At 47.2% G+C, this 21,781-nt stretch overlaps 2 protein-coding genes across 2 annotated transcripts in view; one reads left to right on the top strand and one right to left on the bottom strand.

Annotated features, from left to right (window-relative positions):
• ADAP1 (ArfGAP with dual PH domains 1) overlaps positions 1-8,285 on the top strand; it is a 50,854-nt gene extending 42,569 nt beyond the window's left edge. The window contains exons 6-11 of the mRNA XM_068207020.1: positions 1,461-1,607; positions 4,534-4,617; positions 5,491-5,553; positions 5,927-5,998; positions 6,421-6,649; positions 7,013-8,285. Of these exons, the coding sequence (XP_068063121.1) occupies positions 1,461-1,607; positions 4,534-4,617; positions 5,491-5,553; positions 5,927-5,998; positions 6,421-6,649; positions 7,013-7,041 (624 nt within the window). The 3' untranslated portion in view covers positions 7,042-8,285. The remainder of the gene's footprint in view (positions 1-1,460; positions 1,608-4,533; positions 4,618-5,490; positions 5,554-5,926; positions 5,999-6,420; positions 6,650-7,012) is intronic.
• Positions 8,286-9,745: 1,460 nt separating this feature from the next.
• Positions 9,746-21,649, bottom strand: GET4 (guided entry of tail-anchored proteins factor 4). The gene is made up of 9 exons (XM_068207021.1): positions 21,415-21,649; positions 17,150-17,228; positions 16,661-16,742; positions 16,204-16,353; positions 14,448-14,586; positions 12,511-12,651; positions 12,351-12,426; positions 12,122-12,194; positions 9,746-11,089 (listed from the first exon to the last, which is right to left on the bottom strand). Exons 1-9 carry the CDS (start codon positions 21,570-21,572, stop codon positions 11,001-11,003), a joined length of 987 nt encoding a protein of 328 aa, XP_068063122.1. The 5' UTR covers positions 21,573-21,649; the 3' UTR covers positions 9,746-11,000.
• Between the last annotated feature and the right edge of the window lie 132 nt (positions 21,650-21,781).

The following is a 21,781-nucleotide window of genomic DNA, read 5'->3' as shown; positions in this document are numbered from 1 at the left end:
GGCAACCTTGTGACGAAGGTGTCACCACCTTGCAGTGGTCACTGGGGTCTGAATCCCCCTTTGCATGGCATGGCATGCAATCCAGAGGGAAAGCTCCCTGGTGTTCTGTTCCAGTGTCCAGCAGCGTGGAAGTATTTGTCTTCTTCCCCAGAGCATGTTTCATTATTGTGAGAAATGGAGCTATTACCATGAAAATTGCATTTGTGATGAGTGGATGGACACTCCACTGTTCAGCACCATGTGTTGGAGAAAGCCAAGGTGTTTTTTCTGACCTTTGAGTCTCCCCTGACCATCACAGCTGACAGCAGCCCAGGCTGAGCCAGCAGCCAGCTTTCCCAAGCAGTTGGTGCAGTTATGGTGTCGTGATGATCCGGAGTATGGGAACATCCATCCTCACTTCTCCATGGCTTTGACAGTACCATCTTCCCCTTCAGCTTGGTTTGCTATGGTCCAGTTGCATCTCATGGAGAAGAGAGAGCCAGTCCTTGCTGAGGGAGAAGTGAAAGTCCCAGCAGTTCCATTCAGTCACTCTTGGCTGCTCTGATAGTTTAAAGCTGCTTTGCCTCGTTGTTGACCACAGCTGTGGTGGGAATGGTGCTGTCTAGACATCCTCTCTGCTGGGATTTCCCCTCCATGGTCACCCTCCAGGGCCGTGTGTCCTCAGGAAGTCCCCGAGTTCCCAAAGCAGCACTGACACCTCTGCACGGTGCTGGGACCATGGCACCACCCCACAGCCTTCTGCTGGCCCTGCTCTAAAACTGGTGTCACCAAGGGGCTGATCTGTCTTTGTTGGGATGTTTTTTTCACTGCTTCTCTTTCACTTCTCAGTGCAGTCCTGGAGGGGTGGCCAACTTCTAGAGACGCTTTTAGGAAGATGAACAGAGCTATGGGGCTGCCACTGAGGGTGCAGGTGGGGCTGGTGCCTGGGAGGGCCTGACCCAGGCTCCCTCTTGTGCTAACCCACCCTAGAGGTGGCTGTAAGGATTATATTTGTCCCTCTGAAGAGAAAGTTCCTGGTTCAGAAGGCAAGGGAGGAGCAGAGTCAGCAGCCAGTGGCTCACGTGAGAGGATGGGACAGATGGGGACATGAACACGATGCTTCCCAGCCGAGCACCTGGGTCAGTTGTTGGCAAGGGGGATAATCCTCCATCTTTTGGGACAAGGATGAACTTGTGTGTGGGTGCACAAAGCATCCTGGCCTGTTAGTTAGCAGTCTGTCTCTTTTTGTATCCCTGCTGAATTTTGCAGGAGGACAGAGCATTTTTCCAGGCTGGCAGGAAGCGCTCATTGACACCCAAGCGGAGTCTGGGATATCTCATCACCAGCTAGTTTTGTGGGCTGGCATTCAGGTGCTCTTAGCTAATGGAGGCCTCAATTAGGCCTTTTTTCTGACCAAGTGAACTGTTTTTTGGTTTGAAAGCCACTTCTCAGGTGTTAGCTCACTCAGCTGTGCTTTCCAGGCAAAAGAACCCAAAGCAATTATGAAGATCGAACACCTAAATGCCACTTTCCAGCCTGCAAAAATCGGGAACCCACACGGACTGCAGATCACTTACTTGAAGGACAATAGCACAAGGAACATCTTTGTCTACCACGAAGATGGCAAGGTGAGGCCCTGGAGGTAATGAGAAGGTTTGAGTTGTGGTCCTGGGGGCTGGTGCTGCCCAGAGCCAGCCTGTGGCACACCAGGCTCCAGCCAAGCTGGAGTCACTTGGAGGGTTGAAGGGCTACAAGATGCACAGCCAGCTTTGAGAGTGTTTGTTGTGTTCTTCCAAGCACAAAGGGTGGCAAACTGTGATCTAAATAAACAGATGCAAGTGGAAGGAATTTGAAATTTCTTGCTACTTGGAGTAGAGGATTTTTCAAGGCAGGCTCCTGGGTACCCAGAGAAGGAGACAGCGTGGATGGAGCAGTGGAAGATGGGGGGACTCAGTCCAAAGACTGGCAAAAGGGGAGCAAACTGGAATGTAGGAGAAGCAGGGAACTGTTGTGGTTCTGCCTGTCTCATACTTCATAAAATGTAGCTATTCATGTTTGTATTGAAATAAATCCCCTTGTTCAGCTGTCTCTGAAGGGAGGTGTGAAGGAGAGGGCCCGTGGGTCTGGGGTGGTCTTTTGTGGGTCACAGGGAGCTGCTCCCAAACTTCCCCTCCATGCCAAGTGCTTGTCAGCAGGTGCTTCTTTAGCCCAGCACAGTCACTGCAGCTGCTCTCAGGTACCTCCCTGCTGCAATTTAAGCCAGACTAATAAGCAGCAGCTCTTTAGTGGCAGAGTTGTGTCCCACTGTCGTGTCGGTGTCTGTGGTTTGCTGGGCTTTGGTGGTTTGCACAGCCAGGCTGTGAGGGCTGCACTCGGGGCTGTGGGGTTTGGGTTTCAGCTGCTGAGGTTTCTGCTGGGGCTGGTGGAAGGAGCGGCGTCGTTCCCATGCAGGGCAGGATGTGCTCTGATGAAATCTGGTCATGACCCAGCTGAATTCCCTTCAACTTCCCTGAATTTGGTCTGTCTCCTTGGCTGCACAAGGGCTGCAAGAAGATGAACTCCCTGGAGTAAACTCCTGCCCTTTAGGACTGGAGGCTGCCCTGGGACTCACCTGTGGTCTCCTGCTGCCCTTTGCTCCTCTTGTGCTCCCCCAGCAGCCCCAGTGTGTCCTCCTGGAGCCCAGAGGTGCTGCCTCTCCCTGAGCTGAAGTGCAAGAGCCTCAGTTAGGCTCCTTCTTAGATTTCATAGAATCACAGAATGGTTTGGGTTGGAAAGGACCTTAAAGCTCATCTCATTCCACCCCTGACTTGAGCAGGGACACCTTCCCCTATCCCCGGTTGCTCCAAGCCCTGTCCATCCTGGCCTTGCACACTTCCAGGGATAGGACAGCCACAGCCTCTCTGGGCACCCTGTGCCAGGGCCTCAGCACCCTCACAGGGAAGAATTTGGTCAAACCTCATTTGTGTCAATGGATTATCAATATTCCAGAAAGCAATTTACTGCTGGAAGTCAGTGAGGGTTTCAGCTTCTGCTTTTCTGCAGGGTGTAACCCTACCTCACATCATGATCACAGAGAAGACCCACAGGTAAATAAAGAAATATGTATATAACCACCCAATTGGTGGCTGTATAAGATACCAAATTTTAACATCACCGCTTATTGTTCATTAGCTCCAGCCTGGTTTGGTCATCATTAACTTCAGGAGTGAATTCTTCTCACTGATCCTCTTTGGGATGCTATCTGGGCTGTCCTTAGCTGCTTAGGTTAGGAAAGCAAATGGTAAGTGAGTAAAACCTCAGACAAGTAGGTCAGAGTTTTCCAAAACATTGTTTGTCTGTCCTATTATGTTTTGGGATTTTTTTCCTCTCCTCTCTTGAAATAGCTTAACAAACCAAAACAAAGATTTTTAAATTTTGGGAATGGCTATTTGCCACATTAGACCATTTTTGAGATACTCCCAATTCAACTCCTTAAAACTGAGATTTCAGAATTTCACATGAGCCTTTCCCCCTTACCCAGATCATTTCTAAAGCATAAAAAAGTTGAACTCAGAGAAAGCCAGCTTCTCCTTTGATATGGTCTTTCCTACACTGCAGCGACCTCACCTGAAAGGGTTTGGCAGTGTTTATTTTAGGATTAAGTCTGGCTCACTGAGCATGTCCCTGATCTGATGTGTGAAGCTTCACTTGCACTAATGACAGCAAGACAGCTCAGCATCCCTCTCCCTGTGCTCAGCATCCCAGGCAGGGCAGCTCCTAATCTCCCTTCCAACACGCTTTTCCTGGTCCCACATCTCAGACCACAAGGCAGTGTTTGAGTGCTCCCTGTGTGGAACACTTAAAATTAATGTGGTATTTCTCAGCAAAACCTTCAGAGACATACTGCACAAGCTGTTGGGTCTTACCAGAGATAGGTGAATACATGATTTTAAAAATAAAGAAATTATAAACCAGTTACTTTGTAGGAGGAAAAAAATGGAGAGAGATTTTTGCCAAGGAAAGGGAGAAGTGCCAGAGCTTCTTGGACTTCAGTATCACTGTGGCTGTCCCTAAAGGACGCACAGACACAGCTGACAGACTGGGATACAGAGATCAAGAGATGTTAAGCTACTCTTTTAGCAAAACTTTGAAGTATGTTGCTGGAATTTGGGTGGGATGCAGGTGCTGCTGAGGTGTCCTGCTGAGGGGCTGGGGGACAGGGGTGGGTGGGCAGGTTGCACCAGCCCAGCCGTGCTTGTAGGGTCAGCTCAACATCTCAAATGCTCTTCTGGGGCTGCTTTTTGCCAGTTCAGAGATGTTTAAATCCTCCCCTCTGCAGAAAGCCCCTCGGTGCTGACTGGAAGCTGCAGAGCTCTGTACACGTCTGGCAGCCTGGAACAGCAGCTGAATGTTCCACATCCTTTGCCTTTTGCTGTATTCTGTGTTTTTTAGGATTGCTGCTGCATTGTGCTCTGTCACTGGGGCCAGAGTGATGGGAGAGATGAAACACAGCAGGATCGGGTTATTTTATGTGCAGGCTGCACTCCTCACTCTGCTTTTCTTCCTCATTACTAGGAAATAGTGGATTGGTTCAATGCCATCCGGGCAGCACGTTTCCATTACTTACAAGTGGCATTCCCTGGAGCCAGTGATTCTGATGTGAGTGTTCCTGCAGAACTGGTTGGGTGGGGGTTTTTTTCCCCCTCTTGCTCATTTTTAGCATCCTGCTAACAAGCTGGAAGGCTTGGGGAGTGCTCCATCCTTTTCTGCAATTACTGGGCTGAAATGGTTGTGGTGGGATGCTGAGCCCACATGCAGCCCTGCACACACGGGGGCTGTGGGAGCAACGCCAGCACTGCCACGCCTGCAGGAGCCCTGAGCGTCTCAAAGGCTGTTGCTGTAATAACAAAAGCCAAAACAAAGGCTGGAAGGCAGGAAAAGGTGAGGGCAGAAGGATGTCAGTGCCCTGCCTGAGTTCTTCTCTGCAGGTCAGTGCAGCCTGGCTTATAAATGCCTGTGTTTTCCGGGGGCTGGAGCTGCTAATTGTGTAACCCTGGGCTAATGCAATTCCAGAGGCTGCTCTGATGTGCTGTCAGCCAGGGCTGTGTGCTGCTCTTGGGGTGTAGCATCACTGTGGTGGTGCTGGTTGATTACTCCCTGCTCCTCCTTGGCTGTAGATTTTGAAATCTAATTGCATTTCCTGCCTTCTACCAATTATCTGGGAGGGGCCCAGTCGTGGCTCTGCAGGGTGGCTCTGTCCCTGGCTGCCCTGCACCCTGAGGAGTGTGGGAGACTCCCCTGGAGGCTGCTGGCTGTGCTGGGCAGCTGCTCCAAGGTGTTTCATGTTGTAGCCTCCTCTCCTGAGCGCTGTGGAGGAGCGGGACTGGAGCTGTCAGGCAGAGCTGTGGGGTGGGCTCAGGGCTGGGGGCCAGCTCGGTGTGGGTTTTCCTTCCAGTGACCCCCAGCACACCCGGTGACCCCCAGACCCCTCCATCTGACACCGCTCTTTTCTGTCCTCTTCGGTTGCTCCAGCTGGTGCCAAAGCTTTCTAGAAACTACCTGAAGGAAGGATACATGGAGAAAACAGGGCCAAAGGTAGGATCTGAAGCATTTTTCAGTCCCTCCAAACACGAGTTTTGCCCTGCATGGCCCTGAGAAGGGTTTGCTGGTGGGACAAACCAGCCCTTGCCAGAGAGGCAAAGCCATAACTCTCTGAATGGTTTTAATGCACTTTCCTCACCTGGGAGCAAACAAAAAAAATCCAAATCTACATCACAAACCCAATGCCCCTTCCTGGTACAGCTGGCCCAGACCCTGGCTGTGGTGGCCCTGATGGCTCAGAAGCCATCTGTTCCCAACTCCCTGGCCCATCAGGCTGCTCCAAGTGCTTTGAGACTCCTGCATCATGCGTGGTTAGAGAGAAGCTGTGCTCTTTCAGTGTGTGATCTGGCATTTTCTGACTCCTCAGCAAACAGAGGGGTTCAAGAAGCGATGGTTCACCATGGATGACCGACGGCTCATGTATTTCAAAGATCCCCTGGTAAGATGAAGGTGCCTGGGCTGCCTGTTGGGAATTACCTACAATACTACTACTAATAATAAGAGTAATAGCACTAATAATTACAGTAATGATCTGCAGCAAAATGCAGGCTGATGGGAGAGCCAAGAGGGCACAACGCTGTCTCTGCTTGGTGGCTCTGCCTGGTGTCCAGTGTGCAGTAACCCTATAAATACCAAAACCACTTTAAAAGCCCTGTCCACCAGATATTCTGCATCTGGATCTTGGCTCCCTGGTGTTGGTGCTGTATTGTGGGTGCCCCTGGGTGAGGAGCAGGGCTCTGGGTGGTGCTCTTGGGGTTTGGCTGATGGGCTTGTGGCTGCTGCAGGACAAGCTGTCCTGGCTGCCTGGGATGCAGAGCTCCCTTCACCTCACCCCTGCCTGACTGCTCTGCTGTCTCCTAGGATGCCTTTGCTAGAGGGGAGGTTTTTATTGGGAGCAAGGAAAACAGCTACAAGGTGCTGGAAGGGCTCCCACCATCCACGCAGGGGAACCACTGGCAGCACGGCATCACCATCGTCACCCCGGATCGGAAATTCCTCTTTGCCTGCGAGACAGAGGACGACCAGCTGGAGTGGATCACCACCTTTCAGAAAGTCATAAGCCGGCCGATGCTGCCTCAGGAATACGCAGGTGTGTTCCCTGGGGAGGGCTGGATGTCAGCCCTGGCCCCACTGTGTGCCCTGGGCTGGAGGATGGCATGGCTGGAGGGGACTGGGGATCAGGACATCTCTCCCTCCTGTTCTGTGTGAGGCAGCTCTTCACTGCCCAGGGGGATGTAAAGGCTGTTGGAGCAGAGAGGGAGGAGGAGGAGGATGGTATCCTTCCCTCTCCATTGCCTCTGGTGTGCTGCCCATGCTGCTGTATGGTTATAGGTGTAGCTGAAGCCAAGGAGCATCAGCAAGGACCACTGTCAGGGTGGGCTTGTGCCAGGCTGTCACCACCTGCCAGTGCTTGCCTTGTTTTAACTTTATCTTCTCTGTTTTTTCCTTTCAGTGGAAGCCCATTTCAAACATAAACCTTAGCTGGGACTGGCTGGGCAGACCTAAGGAGTGAGCTTCTGTTTACAACACAACGTGGTTTTATTTGAAATGTTAAAAATAATTCATAATAACAGTAATAATAATAACAATAATAATACTTCCCTCTCCCCTCATCATTCACTTGATCATGTCGGAAGGGCGGCAGTGGAACATCGGAGAAGATCCTGATCCAACTTGAAATTCAGCTCTGGCTGCTCTGTGGGATGGGACAGGTGGTCCTGCCACCCCATCACCCCACACCCGCTGGAAGGGGCACCCAGCTTCTCCAGGATGGCAGAGACTGTTGGTGGCACATCCCAGGGGCAGATGGGACTTTTCCCCATGCTCAGGTCCCTGGGTGCTGGAGCTGATCATCCCCACACTTCCAGATGGCTGCCAGCCCTTTCCAGGGGGGCTGCAAGTCCCCAAAGGGTGACATCCCTGTGGGATGGGAAGCAGCCTGGAAACACACGAAATGGTGCTGTGCAAAACAGCGGAGCCTGCCATGGTGCCGGGGTAAACGATAAGTAAATCATCCCCTGGGGACTGGAGGTGACGCTGTACCTGGACAGGGTCACACAGGATTTAGAAATAGAGGAAATGGGCATCATCAGCCTCGTTAAGGTAACGAAGGGCAGGGAGGAGGGGGCTGCAAGGGAGACACCAACCTGTGGGGTGATGCTGGGGGAGCAGAGCGTTGGGGGCCAGGCCTCTGTTCAGCTCCCTGGGTCATCCCTGTTCCATGGTCTGGGGGCTTTGCCCCATTTGGGGAGCCCGGTATGGAGCTGGGGGGTTGAGCTTTATCTGCAGTTTTGCTGATGGGCACCATCAAAGCCTGTCCCAGCTCACTCCCAGCAGGTACATCCCTTCTCCAGACTTGGTGGTTGCACTTTTTCCCCCAATAATTCAATTTTTTTTGGTTGATTTTTCTTCTCCTGCCCCAAAAAAAAAAAAAAAAAAAGCAAAAAAAAAAAAAAAAAAGCTGCTTGAAGTGACGTTTCAGCGCCGTGTTGAGCACTGTAATTCCTGCAGTTAGGGCGGGCGGGCTGGGACCTGCACACCAGGTGCTGGATTTTTACCCAAAAATGAGATTTCCGGCGTGCCCAGCCCCAGCCACGGACCTGCCCGATGCGTTCCTTAGGTTGGTTGTGTAGCTGAGAGCATCTCATCGGCTGTGTGCATTCGTTCTGTCACTGGTAAGACAACTGTGGTACTAAATGTCATTCGAACCAATAAATTATTATTATGTCAGAGCCGTGGCCGTGTGGTGCTGGGGCAGGGGAGGGAGGTGGGGTTAAAAAGCAGCAAATGGAAACAAAGAGGTGCTGCTGCTGGCAGAGCCCCAGGGGTGTGGGACACCTCAAAACCATCTGCCATACCCTGGCACACAATGTGTATAATTTTATCTATTATTTGTGTATATGTGTGTGTTACAGTGCATATTCTGTGTATTTTCTCTGTAATGCTTTATGTGTGCACACACGTACACAAAGGATAGCTGGTTCTTGGGAATAGAGAAATAAGCTTTATGAAGGGGTTGTTGGCTATTCAGACAACTATAAACTGCATAGTGGATAGAGTGTAATATATAAAATGTGTGTGTATGTATGAGGTCTTCATATGCACACATTCATGTACAGATGTAGCACTCAGACATACTCCATTTACAAATATATAAGTTAATGTATTTCACACACCTGTATATGTGTAGACATTTTTATACTTTGTTTTCTAAAATATGTGATTATATATGATATACACATGTGCATGCTTTATATACATATAATTTATAAATATAAATTTATGGTGTATGTACTGCATATAAACACACATATCTGCATGCACACGTGTATGCATAACTATAATTATATATTTAACTTACACTGAAAGTATTTATAAGTGTATGTTACCCACACACTGTCACTCACACTTACTTACCAACCCAGGCACAGCAGAAGCAGGGAGAGGACAGACTGGGCTCCTTGTTTGTGTTTATAGGTAGCTATAAGAATTGTTTTGTGCGCATGTATAATTAAGAATATTATAAATTATATGCAATACAAGTATATAATTATTATCTATACAAAAGGCTGTTTATATGTGTGTGTATATACATATATTTTAAATTCCTAAGTATATATTTTATACACACACACACACATGTTCTTTATGTATGTTGTAATTATTGGATATACATTTTGTATATCCACCTGTAGGTGCCTCAGCCCTGGAGCACTGCCCTCCTGTCAGGGCTGGGGTTCTGGGGTCAGGGCACATGCAGAGCTCACAGTGGGGGCTGCAGACAGAGCTGAAGCAAAAACCTCACACTGGGTCATACACACAGGACACAGCAGGGGACATGTGCTGGATGCCTGTGGACACCTCATGCTGCCTGAGAGGCACATTCCTGGCAGCCAAAAGCAATGAAATGCTGTGGTTCTAAACCTCTGCTGACATCCCAGATAATTTATTAAATGTCTACAGCATCAGCCCGGAGAGGGAGCTCTTCCCTTAACCAGCTGCACAGCAAATCAAGCCCCATCTGCTCCAGATATTCCAATACCCCAAGAGAATTACACTTTTACTGCACAGAGGTGAAGTGTAGCACCAAGGGCTGGATGACCCACAGTGAAATGCAGAGTGAAAAAAACAGCAAGGAATGTAAAGCTCTGCTTCAGAAACTCTTACAAAGCAGCAGTATAGCACATCCTGGTATAAAGTGTTTATTTGAGACTTCACAATTAACACAAAGTCTTCCTGTCAATGTCTTTTTTTTTTTCATACAGTCAATAAATTTGTATTAATCCCTCCCCCATGCATGATTGCTGTTTATTAATCTAAGCCTTTTTATTTTCATAATGAAAAAATAAAGCGTTTCCCCACCCTTTCACCTGTTCCCTGTACCAGACTGTGCTGCATTACAGAGGAGATGGAGAATGGCTGTGCCTACTGCTGGGGGTGAAGTTACTCCATTATTTATTGATTTATTCTTTTTTTAACAGAAAGTGTTAAATGAATCAATCACCCAAGAAAAATAAATATATCATAAAGAACCAGAAGCTCTGCAGTATCCCTTTTCTTGCCATCCAGCCCAGTTCAAACACATGCCCTGCCCACGGCAAACTGCTCTGCTCACAGCAACGCTGCAGCCTGCACATACAGCTGGGAACTTACACTGGCAAAATCTCTTCCAAAGTACAGCCACAAGCCACAGGACCTATTTTAGATGCCAAATTTTTATACCTAGGCAAGAGAGATCCACCTGGAAGCCAATTACCTGCGTTCCACTGATGGGCTTTTACTCAAGAGCTATTCAACCTTGTGCTTTTCAGGAAGTATCGGCTAAACACACGTGTGGGCTCAGCCAGAGCCTGGCCTTGGGGAGAGGGGCAGGCAGTATGAAGGGTGTGCATGTTACTCATGGCAGTGGAAGCAAGTTCTTGTATCAATGTCTCTTGGATGTGCATCTCAAATTATGCTGCTTGGCTCGTCTCGCAGTACTTTTGGCACCAGCCTCGCAAATCAATTATTCAATTGCTCCCCCTGCCCTTCGAGATCTTCCTTGGAAGAGGGCAGAGGGCAAGGAGGCTTTCTCAGAACACAGATGGTATTGGGTAGGCCGTGAAGGACAAGCCCCATGTTTATGCTTTATTGAAAGACTGTGCAAAAGGGAATACTGCATCGGAAACCGCAGACTATGTTTAATCAGTCCCAGCCGCTGGATCGGAAACCCACTAACAACCGCTCCGATTGGTTCGTTTGGCTACTTTTTGTTGGTTTCTTTCTTTTTTTTTTTTTACATAAATAATATAGACCGACAGTATAAACATTTCAGCAACCATTTCTAAAAGACCAGAGGAGCCCTTTTAGGAGCCAAGAAACAACTGCAGGATTCAAATTCCAAAAGTGTCTTTGGAGTCATCGAATCATCAGATTTACACGGCACCCAATGACAACCACATTCAGTCGAGCTCGATAGGACTGCTGTCTTCCTGACCATCTTCTGTGTCATCATCTTCCCCAGTTCCCATCAGACTGTTTAAAAGATTTCCTAGAATAAAATAGAGGACAGTCAAAATCATTAGTTTTGCATTCTCATCTCAAAAACATTTAACTGATCTTCCATCCTGCTACAGTACAGATTTCTGTAACAAAAAAACCCCAAGAGTTTTGAAGTAGAAGAGTCTCACAAAGACATTAGTAATCCCACACTGGTTTCCATTATGAATATTGATTTGGGAAGCTGTATACTCTTAGTATACACTGATACTGTTCCTTCTCCAAGAATACACTTGAAAAATCCAAAGTCACATATTTATGTGCTACAGTTGCACCCTCAGAGGGGAAAAAAACCCCAACCAAAAGAGGAAAAGCACACCTCCAGCAGTGAAACTCTCAAAAAGCTGCCACAGCCCGCATCATGCTGTAAAAAAATTGTCTGAAACTCAGAGGCATCAATTTAAAGATGCCTTAATTGCTGAAAAGCAAATTACAGATGGTAAAAACACGATGTTCATGTTTTTCATCAGACTTTGGGTATCATTGAATTGACATTTGTAGGTAAAGCTTCAAGTCACTTTACAAAGAAGCTTAGTTCTCAGGGAAAACATTAATTTAATTCACATTTTATTCAAGAGCCAGGAAATGAGGGCTGAATGTCTCTATTCCATTTCAGTCCTTGTAGAAGGTCAGTATCAATTTCAGAGCTTCCTCTTTGGACACATTCATGTTGTATCAGCTCTACCAAAGCCCCATACTTGGTTTAAGAAAAATCAGTCACTGAACTCTGAGGAATTTAACACCAGTAAGATGCTTTTTTACATTAGGAAGCTATAACATACTGTCAGAAATTAACCATGAGAGTCTTTTCAGTGCTTCTCCCCTTCTCGGCGATGAAAAGTCTACAAGCTCCCCCAAACTACTTTCACATGCAACCCATTCATCTTGTACTCTACAGCAGGGGCTGTTCCTACAGGCTATGAAAAGAATTATAAATTCCTTAGAACAGATAATCTGTTTCCAACACATGTGTTTTATGCAGGTCACTGATCAAAGCCTGGAGGTACCTACAAGCAGAGCTTACCTAGCAATCCCCCGTAGGACGAGGTCTGCTTGGGCGGAACTCCGAAGAAAAGCTGTCCTATTCTATCTAGGTACTGGAGGGACACAAGGTGAAAAAAAAGGCAATTATTTCATTTACAGGTGGAAATACCCAGGCAAGGTAAAGCACCAGCTCTTATCTACAAAGCTGGAGACAATCAGCCATTATTTCACTCGTTCAGTGATTTTAATCCTGTTTATGAGTAACTCACCTCATTATACATGGGGTCTCTTTTCAGTGAAGGTTGATACTGTTCACACAACACTGTAAATACTGTTAGTTTTCCTCTAGAAAAGAAACAACCAAAAATGTAATCTCAGTTAACAGCTGACAAGGAAACCAAGAAGGACATGACAGAAATGAGACTGTACCCATCAACTGCCAACAACAGAAACCAGATGAAGTTCAGCAGTGGTTGCACAAAGGGTGGACCCTTCTCTATCGAAGGATGTTTCTGTGTGTATGTTGTAAAAACAACTGATGCGCTGGTCTTATTTTTTAAGCAGAGAAATCTGAAAAAGGAAAGAGAAGAGAGCAAGTTAAAAACAAAGGACGGAGAAATGGTTTCACCATAAAAAAGGGAAGCCAAAATCTACTTCAGTAGTGCATAGAGGCCATCTCAGGCTTGAAGTGATGGCAAAATGAAACTGTTAGAGATGGACATCTTTGGGGATGGTTTGGCCATCAGCTGAGGAAGGGGAAAATCACTACTAGAACACAATGTGAAATAGGCAGGTTGGGAGGGAAAACAGACATTAAATATTAATAGAAGGAGTTTAACCAGGATCTAAGCACATTGTACAGGATAGTTACTAAAGAGAGCATCAATTTGCAAAACATAGAAAGACTGGCTACCCTGTAATTCACATTAAAATGATATTGCATCTACTGGTCCAGGATTTACTATGCTGACTTAAAAACTGAATGAAAGACCCGTTCATCCCCAAACACATCTCCTTTCAGTGTGTATCTGTCAGTATTTGTTGACTCTATCATTCTATACCACCACAACATAATGTGGCACCAAGACCATGAATAGCTTGACACACATGCCTAAAAATCTCATAATAAAGCTGTACTTCGAGCTCCCAAACCATTTGTCCCCAACAGATCGATCCCTCAAACAGATCAAATCCTTGTTCAAGTCCAGTTAATTTAACTGGCAATCTCTGCAAGTCCCATTGGCCTAACAGGCCTTTATCTGGGACAAATGCTGTCAGCAAGCCTTAGGAAAGCTGCCACAAGCCATGTCATTTTTGATGGCAGGCTGGCCTCTAATTCTGCCCTCACATGTACAAGGGCTTGGGGCTGTTTTGCCTCAAAGACTGCAAGGAACTGCAGTTATTTTCATTAGAGAATAAACTACCATGCAAGAGGATTTAACACAGTATTTGACATGTATGTAAAGGATACAGTAGAAATGCTGTATAAACACTGAAAAAATGATCTTTTAACTTCTCCACAGAATTTCTCCCCATAAAATTGTTTGAGTCCTTCACATACTGGATTTCCATAAAGGATTTGCTATTGCTCAAAATCACAGCAATCTATAGCAACCAGCTATGGAAAGCAGGACAAATCTGACATGACAGCTAACTGCTGCCAAAAGAGAGACAAACTCGCTCTCACCTCCTCCCTCTCCCCCAACACCTACTCTCTCCCTGACTCCCTGCCACACAGTCCTGTCTCCACCTCCTCCTCAGACTCCTCCATGAGCTGCCTTCCCTGCCTGAAGAAAGCCATCAGCTGATTAAACACAGTAAAATTGGCTTTGTCAACCTTCATTCTGCATGAGCTCTGCAAAAGCACACAATAGCTTGCATTCCCACCTCCTACAAAATAAATGCCTAAAATGAGAGCCAGCAGCAACTCTGTCAAGGCAAGAACCATCAAGCTGCTGCTCAAAGACCAGGCTGACCATGACAAGTTGCCTCTTAGGACCTGAGTGAGAGCAAGTTCTGTGCTGAGTACAGGGCCTGCTTGACTCCAGTATTTGTAAGAACATATAGAGAAGCCCTAATTAGACATAAAGTGGTGTTAATAAAGCTAACAATCGTGCTTTCAGGGTTAAACAGATTACATTAATTCTTCAGGCAATTAACATAATTTCAGGTCTTGACCTTAATACATTATTTCACATTTTTTCTCCCCAGTCTGACGAATTTAACACCTTGGTTTTCAGACAGTTTTCTCCTGTTGTTCTGACCAGTTTCACAGTTTCTTTTGCAAAGGCTGTGTGGTTAAATTAGACTGGTCCCACACATAATATCATCTCAGCAAAATGCTTCAGAAGAAGTTTAACACCTACTGTAGTACTGCCTGAGCTACAAACATGTCCACCTCACTGCGGTATCCGCGGGACGAGGAGTATTCCACCAGCATATTTGCACAGCCCTCACCATCTGTCGAGTGCAAGAAGTGATACCGAGATTCACTATAGTTTTGCTCTAGAAAAAGAAAAAGGAAAAGGCTGTTAAGAAATCAGTTCAGTGTACCTGAACATAAAAACAAATTTATTAGGCTTGTACTTTATTAGCTGGTAAAAGAACAAGGGTTACAGGTGTGGTATATAAACAAGACAGCTAGTAAAAAGTCTGTAAGTTACAGATAATTTATAAAGGAAGATAATAATAAATTTTACTCTAAGTACATTTGAACAACTGCTAATAAATACAGTTTACTCAATTACAGCTACTGCTGGCTTGAACTTTGGTTGTGTAATTTTATCTAAGTGAATGCTGACACCTGATGTGCTATCACCAGTGCTTAGGACAGGAATCAAGAAATTCCATACTAGACTATGAGCACCAAGAAGTCAAACAGCATCTTTGGCATCCTTCTTTCATTTCCTATTTTTAGCTTAGCCCACTCTTGCTACCAAAACTAAAATCACTTCCATATGCTGAACAGAACAGCAATTATACAGGAAAACTGGTGTAAGAAGTGGCAATGATTTGTTAGAACCTGAAACAAAGGATTGTGCAAAATCATTGCAATGACAAAACTGGAGAGCTGCTAATCTTTTTAATTTGAAAGTATTGTTTTAAAAATCTGAGCCTTTTGTGATGAAATTCAAAAAGCTACAGACTACGAAAATGTAGGCACTTTATTCTTCAAGAGAACAGTGAGCAGGCAGCTACAAAATGGGGACTTTTACTTTCAGAATGCTTATCCTAATTTATCCGGTTTCTTATCCTAATTGTAGCAGCCTCTAACTTGAATGCAGTGAGAAGAGTCCTCCCTTTCTGGCTAGCAGCAGCCATCAGGCTAACATAAATCCCAGGAGAGCAGCTAGGGAATTGCCTATGGCATGCAGAGAGGCTGCAGCACTGACCATTATTGGGTCAGGGTTGTTACATCAAACCACTGTCACAATTTGGCAGCTACTGAAAAATGTAAAATAAACAATCATCTTGCACAGTTATCCATGAGAAACCACAGAAAAAATGGCATCTATTCAACTGTTCTCAATCACCTTTGTTATGTTTTGAACACAAGACTGTAAATATTGGCTATCATCCAAAAGTACAATAATTATTTACAGCATTTTGTGTTTTTCTTACATCCCATCACAAGTGATAACATGGCTCATAAATCAAAGGCAACAGCATTCATTTTGAAATAACCCTGCTGGCCAACTTCTCAAAAAGTACTTAATTACTGTCCAAAGACTGTTTTGGATGCCAGGTGATGTATTTCAATCTTTGTCATGTTTATCCAGGATTTAAAGACAAAAAAACTTGCCATCAGAACATCTTTGCTCCCTGGCAATTTCCCTCCTAATGACGCAATCAAACTGCCTCAATGTCTAAAGGATCAGCCTGCGTTTTACAGAGAGCCTCACAGCAGTTGTGTTTTGGATTTTGCACTAATATAGAGCTACAGACCCATTTTTTTTTCTGTAACATTAGGCAGACATTAATGCAAAAATCAGATAATGGCAGAAGTCAATCAATCATTTCCATCTCAGCCTCCTTAGATTACTCCCAAAGCAGATCTCTTATAACACTTTGCTTTCAACATTTTCAAATGAAAACACAGAAAAGCCACTTGATTTTTCTTACCTTTCCACAGGGTAATAGCTAGTAACTGGTGTAGTTTTGGATGTCCAAGTTTTCCTGATCCCCCACTGGACCATTTTAGTGCTCTGGATACGAAAGCCACTCTTTCAGGAGAATTTGGATCCATTAAACTAAACAATTTAGCCAAGTTTTCTGGAAGCAATAAGATTGAAAAATATTTAGCATTAAGAAAAATAAGATGATCTGCTGCTTCTACTGCAGCTCTAAGATCCATCTTTAGGACAGGCAGCAATGTTAGTTCCAAGCATGCCCACAGAGTCATCAGGAACCCACAATTCTCCAACACAGTTTCCCCCAGACCATTCCTATGGGGAAGGTAACCCTTAGCCATGTTGGGAAGGCATCCAAAAAGGATTGCAGCTTTCAAGACTATTAACAGGTCACTGTGAAGGGAAAGCACAACTAAATGTCACCAAGCCAAGAGCAGAGGTCACCTCACCTAAAAGGTCTTCTGCTACTTTTGCATCTGACTTCTCCAAAGACTCCAAAACCAGCATGGACAGATCAGCAGCACTGTTTTGCTACAAAACAGACACATACTGGCAGTGATGAATGTATCAGAGCATAAAAAGAAACATCAACCAGAATTTTGGCAGCAGCAGGTTTAATGCTTTTATCAACAGCTAGGGCACAGTATCAAGTCTCAGCCTTCCTGATAAAAAAATTATAGTAATTTGATGGCATCAAAGAGAAGCCTCCAGGAAAGCAGAACACGGGCATTGTTTGGATGCTCACAAACACTACTGCTGCATGTTCCAGCTTGGCATAATCCTTTTTTGTGGAGAAAGGCTCAACAAAGAGATAAAACAAAAGATTACAAAGCAATTACCCCAAACATTTACCATTGAGAACCCACCATTCATCTCTCAAAATCTTGGGAGTAACAAATCCCTGCCCTCAAGCCACACACACAAAACCAGTGACTTACCTGGTTATGACTGAAGAACAGTAAAGCCCCTGAATACATTAGTTCTCTTGCTTCTGCATGTTTTCCTTGTGACATATACCTGAAAAAAATACCAAAGCCATGGTAAAAAATACCACTAAGTAAGTTGTGTATGCATAAAGTTACTTATATTTAAGGGATTAAAAGATGGCTAAAATTTAAAATAACAACAACAAGGAATTTATTTTTAAATCAGGTTAATTTCAATAATGATGTAGCTTGAACTGCAAGTTGCAATTTTCTGCTCCAGACCTGATGGAATAAAATGAAGAATATAAGAATGGAAATTGAGAGAGCTACAAATATGTTTGGGGCTGGACCAAGAAAAGGGAATGAACCCAAGACTTCAACCAAACAAAAGATGACAATGTACTGAGCCTCCACCAAAGCCATCCCAGTGAAACAATTTTTGGAATACCTCCTGGAGAGCTCACTGACCCTTCCACTGGTCCAAGTCTCTCTGACCACTACAACTCTGCCGGGGACATCAGCCTGTCCTAGCCCTCTGCAGAACCAAAGGAGCTCATCTCTCATGGGTTTGAGAGTAAGATAAGCACAGCCAGCAAGATTCACCATGCAACACTTCAAAAGAAACAAAATATAATGCTTCAAAACACACTTTCCACCTTTCTCACTTAAGAGTTAATGAAGAAATAAGGAATTAAAGTATTTGCTCCCAGTGGTTACCTCAGGACCTCTTACCACAGAGCTGTGATTGCAGCCTCCTGCACATCATCACTGTCAGTAACTACAGCTCTTGGAGAGTCACAGCTCTAGCTTATAAACACAGCATTTCCCATAAAAGCAGTTTAGGTGTGGCAGAGTTTCCAAATTCCATTTCTCTTAACTGCTACTCAAAAAGTCTGTGCTCTCAGTAGCTGATCTGCTCATATCACAGAGGTAAGTGTCAGCTCTACCCTGCTGCTTTAGCACCTGCACTTTGGTTTGTCCCCTGTGACACACCTGGCTGGGCTGTGCCCGTGTCACCCCTTTCTGCTCCTGCAGCCCCAGGGCCCCTCAGGCTGTTCCAAAGCCCAAGAGTGCCCAGGGGGAAAGGAGGGGTTGGTGATTCTGGGGGTGAAGAAGGACAGCATGGCCATGGGGGTCACACCAACCAAAGGGACAACCAGAGCATCCCAAACCTCTTGTGCGCACTCCAGATTCCTGTCACATGTGTCCCCTACACACAGACAACAAACAAGGGATGAGACACTCCTCCCATCCTGCCCATCAACTCTGAGACACGCCAAGGTCTTTTATCCCAAACAGAACGGATATAATGGAAGGCAGGACAGTAGTGTTTTGGAATAACTCTCAACAACATGGATTTGCAATCACCATGGTAAATGTGAGTCAAATTAATCCGTAGCTCCAATGTTTTTATGGTTGGGCTCCCATCCAGGTTTGCTTCTAGGAGTTGGACTCAGCATGGATCCACTTCCACAAATTCTACTTCCAGTAGATTCACAGTGCTATATGGAAGCTCCTAATCCGAGAATTATTACAGATTATACTAAAAGCTGCTGAAAACAATTTTATGATATAAAATACATTTTCAAGAGCTGAGGTTTTTCAAAGAACTTTTACCAGAAAACTTGTTTAATAAAAATAAATATTGATGACATTTCTCTAAATGGTATTTAAAACAAGTCCTGGAGCACATAATTTACACCAGAAAAATTACCTAGAAGGACCAGGGAAATAGAAATGGATGTAACAAGGATATTACACTTTGAAGAGTGACTCAGTTACCAAACCATGAAGACAGAAGAGCTCAGCCCAGCCAGCCTGGGGACTAACAAACACCACCAGCTCAGGTGTGTCTGAGGGAGCTCAGGCTTAGGCAGGAACAGCAGTTTTCCACCTGCTTCATGGATCACAGAGGGATAATAACTCTGCAGGAGGCAGGCTTATGGTAATCTTTCCTCCTCCACTTCTTCCCCTCCTCCACCCTAAAATACATCTCAGTGCATGAAACTGAGTCAGGATTTCAAGTTTACCCTCTGACAGACAAGACAAATGTTTTACAGGCCTGTGTGTTCAAAAGGAATAAGCACTGGCTAACGCAATCACAGTTTCAGAGCTCAGATCATCAGATCAGCATTAGTGTGTCTGAAAAAATGATGATTTTTATCACATTTTACAGAGGATTGACGAGACTACCCAGCCATGCAAATGTCACCTTTTCATTTAACCAAACACATCCTTTCACTTGTATTTAAAATGGAAAAGGCAGGATCTTTGATTCCAAATTAATTCAGGGAGGCTTGAGTATGTGAGTTAATACATCCAGAAGACTGGAGAAGAAGTGACCTCCTGAGCCAAGACTTCTCACAGCACTGCAGACACCACATCACATAATCCCTACTATAAAATAGGCCAGGCTTTGTCTTAAATTTAGATTTATTCTCAAATACAATTTAAGTCTTAAGGCCTGGATGGTGCCTGGCTGATCCCATCAGAGGGGTTATGGAAGAACAAACTGATTTAATGTGATGGTGCTGGGACACAGGGCAGGGCAGGGCAGGGCAGGCTGTCTGATGGATGCTGGCAGCACAAGTAGGATTATGCACCAAGGACTTTCCTCCCCACTTTCTTCCATGACTGCTGTTTTTCTGTGCTTACTCACAGGCCTGTTCTCCTTCTAACACCGGTGAGGGCTGAGGTAGGGGACACAAGACACAGGACAGGGAGGGTGATGTCCAGTTTCGGACCTCTCACTTCAAGAAAGACACTGAGAGGCTGGAACGTGTCCAGAGAAGGGCAATGGAGCTGGTGAAGTGTCTGATGAGGAGCAGCTGAGGGAGCTGGGGAGACTCAGCTGGGACAAAAGGAGGCTGAGGGGGGACCCTTCCTCTACAACATCTGAAAGAAGGTTGGAGCCAGGTGCTCCTCTCCCAGGCAGCCAGTGACAGGACGACAGGAAATGGCTTTAACAGGAGGTTCAGGTCAGACACTGGGAGAAACTTCTTCACAGAAGGGGTGGTCAAGCATTGGAACTGGGCCCAGGGTGGTGGTGGAGTCACGTTCCCTAGAAGGGCTCAAGAAACACTTAGTGCCACTGTCCAGCTGACAGGTGATATGGCTGAAAGCCAAAGGTTGGGCCTGATGACATCAGAGGTCTTTTCCAACCTAATTGATTCTGTGAAGCCAAATTTCCATCCTGTCCTCCCCCAGCAGAACCACAAGTAAACAAAGCTGGGACCAGCTGAGGAAGCCCCTAGAACAAACACCTTCTTCTGTGCTCCTGCAAGCAAGGGTCTGCATGTCAAAATCTGATGAGAGAAAGGGTGACCCCTGCAAGTTGCAGTGGACATGAAAAATGAAGCCTAAAAATGCCTTGCAATAAAACCAATTTCCTTATGACAAAAGAAGCAGTAGTAACATTTCTGAATAAATGCCCAGGCCTGCTCTACTTAGTCACCGTCACGTACACAAATACTACACCAAGTGGAATTTACTCCAAAAAGCTCCTCCGTGCAGGCGATTCTGGCCACCCCGAGCGCTGCTCCTTTCCGACCGCGGCACCAGCGTGACCGTGCCGTGAAACAAAGTAACCCCGTGTCCCGGCGGAGCAACGACCAACCTTCAAACCCCGAAAGCTCACTGCGCAGCCACCTGACATTTACACCGAGCTGGCAGAGCAGCGGCTGTGCAGGGCGCAGCTCCAGGATGGCCCCGGGACACGGGGCGAGCCCCGAGCCGAGCGCCAGGGGACGCCCGGGGAGACACCCCGAGCCCATCCCGCTGGCCGGGGGGCCTCACTCGGCCTCCCCGGAACGTGGGGCCACCAGCGGCGCTGGGGGACGGGGGCCGAAACTCCGCTCTGCCCGTGACCTCTGGGAGCGTGACGCAACACCGCCGGCGCGTCACCGGCCAGTGCCGGGGCCGGCGGGGCGCAGACCGGGCCGGGGTCGGGGTCGGCCTCCAAAGGCCGGCGAGCAGCGGCTCCCCCGCCGCCCCGAGCCGCTGACTGAGCCGGCGGGGCCGAGGGCGGTGACGCGGCCGGGCCGGGCCAAGCCCGGGGCCGCCGCTCCCCGGCCCGGCCCGGGCCCCGCTTGGGCCGGCGCCGCCCCACCCCGCCCCCCCGCGGGCCAATCAGGGAGCGGGGCGCGGAGACGGACAGGCGCGGCGGCCAATGGGGAGCGGCCGTGGGCGCGGCGGGCGGCAGCCGGGGACGGTGCGTGGGAAGGCTCTGGAAGGCCGGGCGGGGGAGGGGCGGCGCGGCGGGCCCGGCGCGGCCCTACCTGAAGAACAGCGTCCGGTACATCTGGTGCGCCTCGTAGTAGTCGCCCTTCTCGACGCTGGCGCGCAGCTTGCCCTCCACGCGCTGCACGCCGCCACGGTTCCTGCCGCCGCCGCCTTTCGCGGCTTCCTGCTCCGCCGCCATGATCGCCGCCGCCATCAGCGCGGAGGACGGGGAGGGGAGGCGGGAGCCAGGCGCATGCGCACGCAGCCCCGGCGCCCCGCTGCCCGGCTTCCGCCCGTTCGGACGGCGGCCCGCGAGGCTCAGCCCGCGCGGCTGCGCGCCGAGCGGTGACGGCGGCCGGGAACGGCGGGAGAGGAAGGCCGGGACTCGAGGCGGGGCACGGCCCGCCCTGGAGCGCTCAACAG

This window comes from Anomalospiza imberbis, chromosome 16 (genome assembly GCF_031753505.1).
Source record: "Anomalospiza imberbis isolate Cuckoo-Finch-1a 21T00152 chromosome 16, ASM3175350v1, whole genome shotgun sequence".
Taxonomy (NCBI): domain Eukaryota; kingdom Metazoa; phylum Chordata; class Aves; order Passeriformes; family Viduidae; genus Anomalospiza; species Anomalospiza imberbis.
The sequence above is the reverse complement of the archived record's forward strand: the minus strand, read 5'-3'. Positions and strand labels throughout refer to the sequence as shown.

What these genes read in the sequence shown, in the direction of transcription:
- GET4 (XM_068207021.1), bottom strand. Translation starts at nt 21,572, where the DNA reads ATGGCGGCGGCGATCATGGCGGCGGAGCAGGAAGCCGCGAAAGGCGGC. An exon ending in TACCGGACGCTGTTCTTCAG is followed by an intron (nt 17,229 to 21,414) that starts GTAGGGCCGCGC and finishes TATTTTTTTCAG; the next exon opens with GTATATGTCACAAGGAAAAC. An exon ending in AGCTATTACCCTGTGGAAAG is followed by an intron (nt 14,587 to 16,203) that starts GTAAGAAAAATC and finishes TTCTTTTTCTAG; the next exon opens with AGCAAAACTATAGTGAATCT.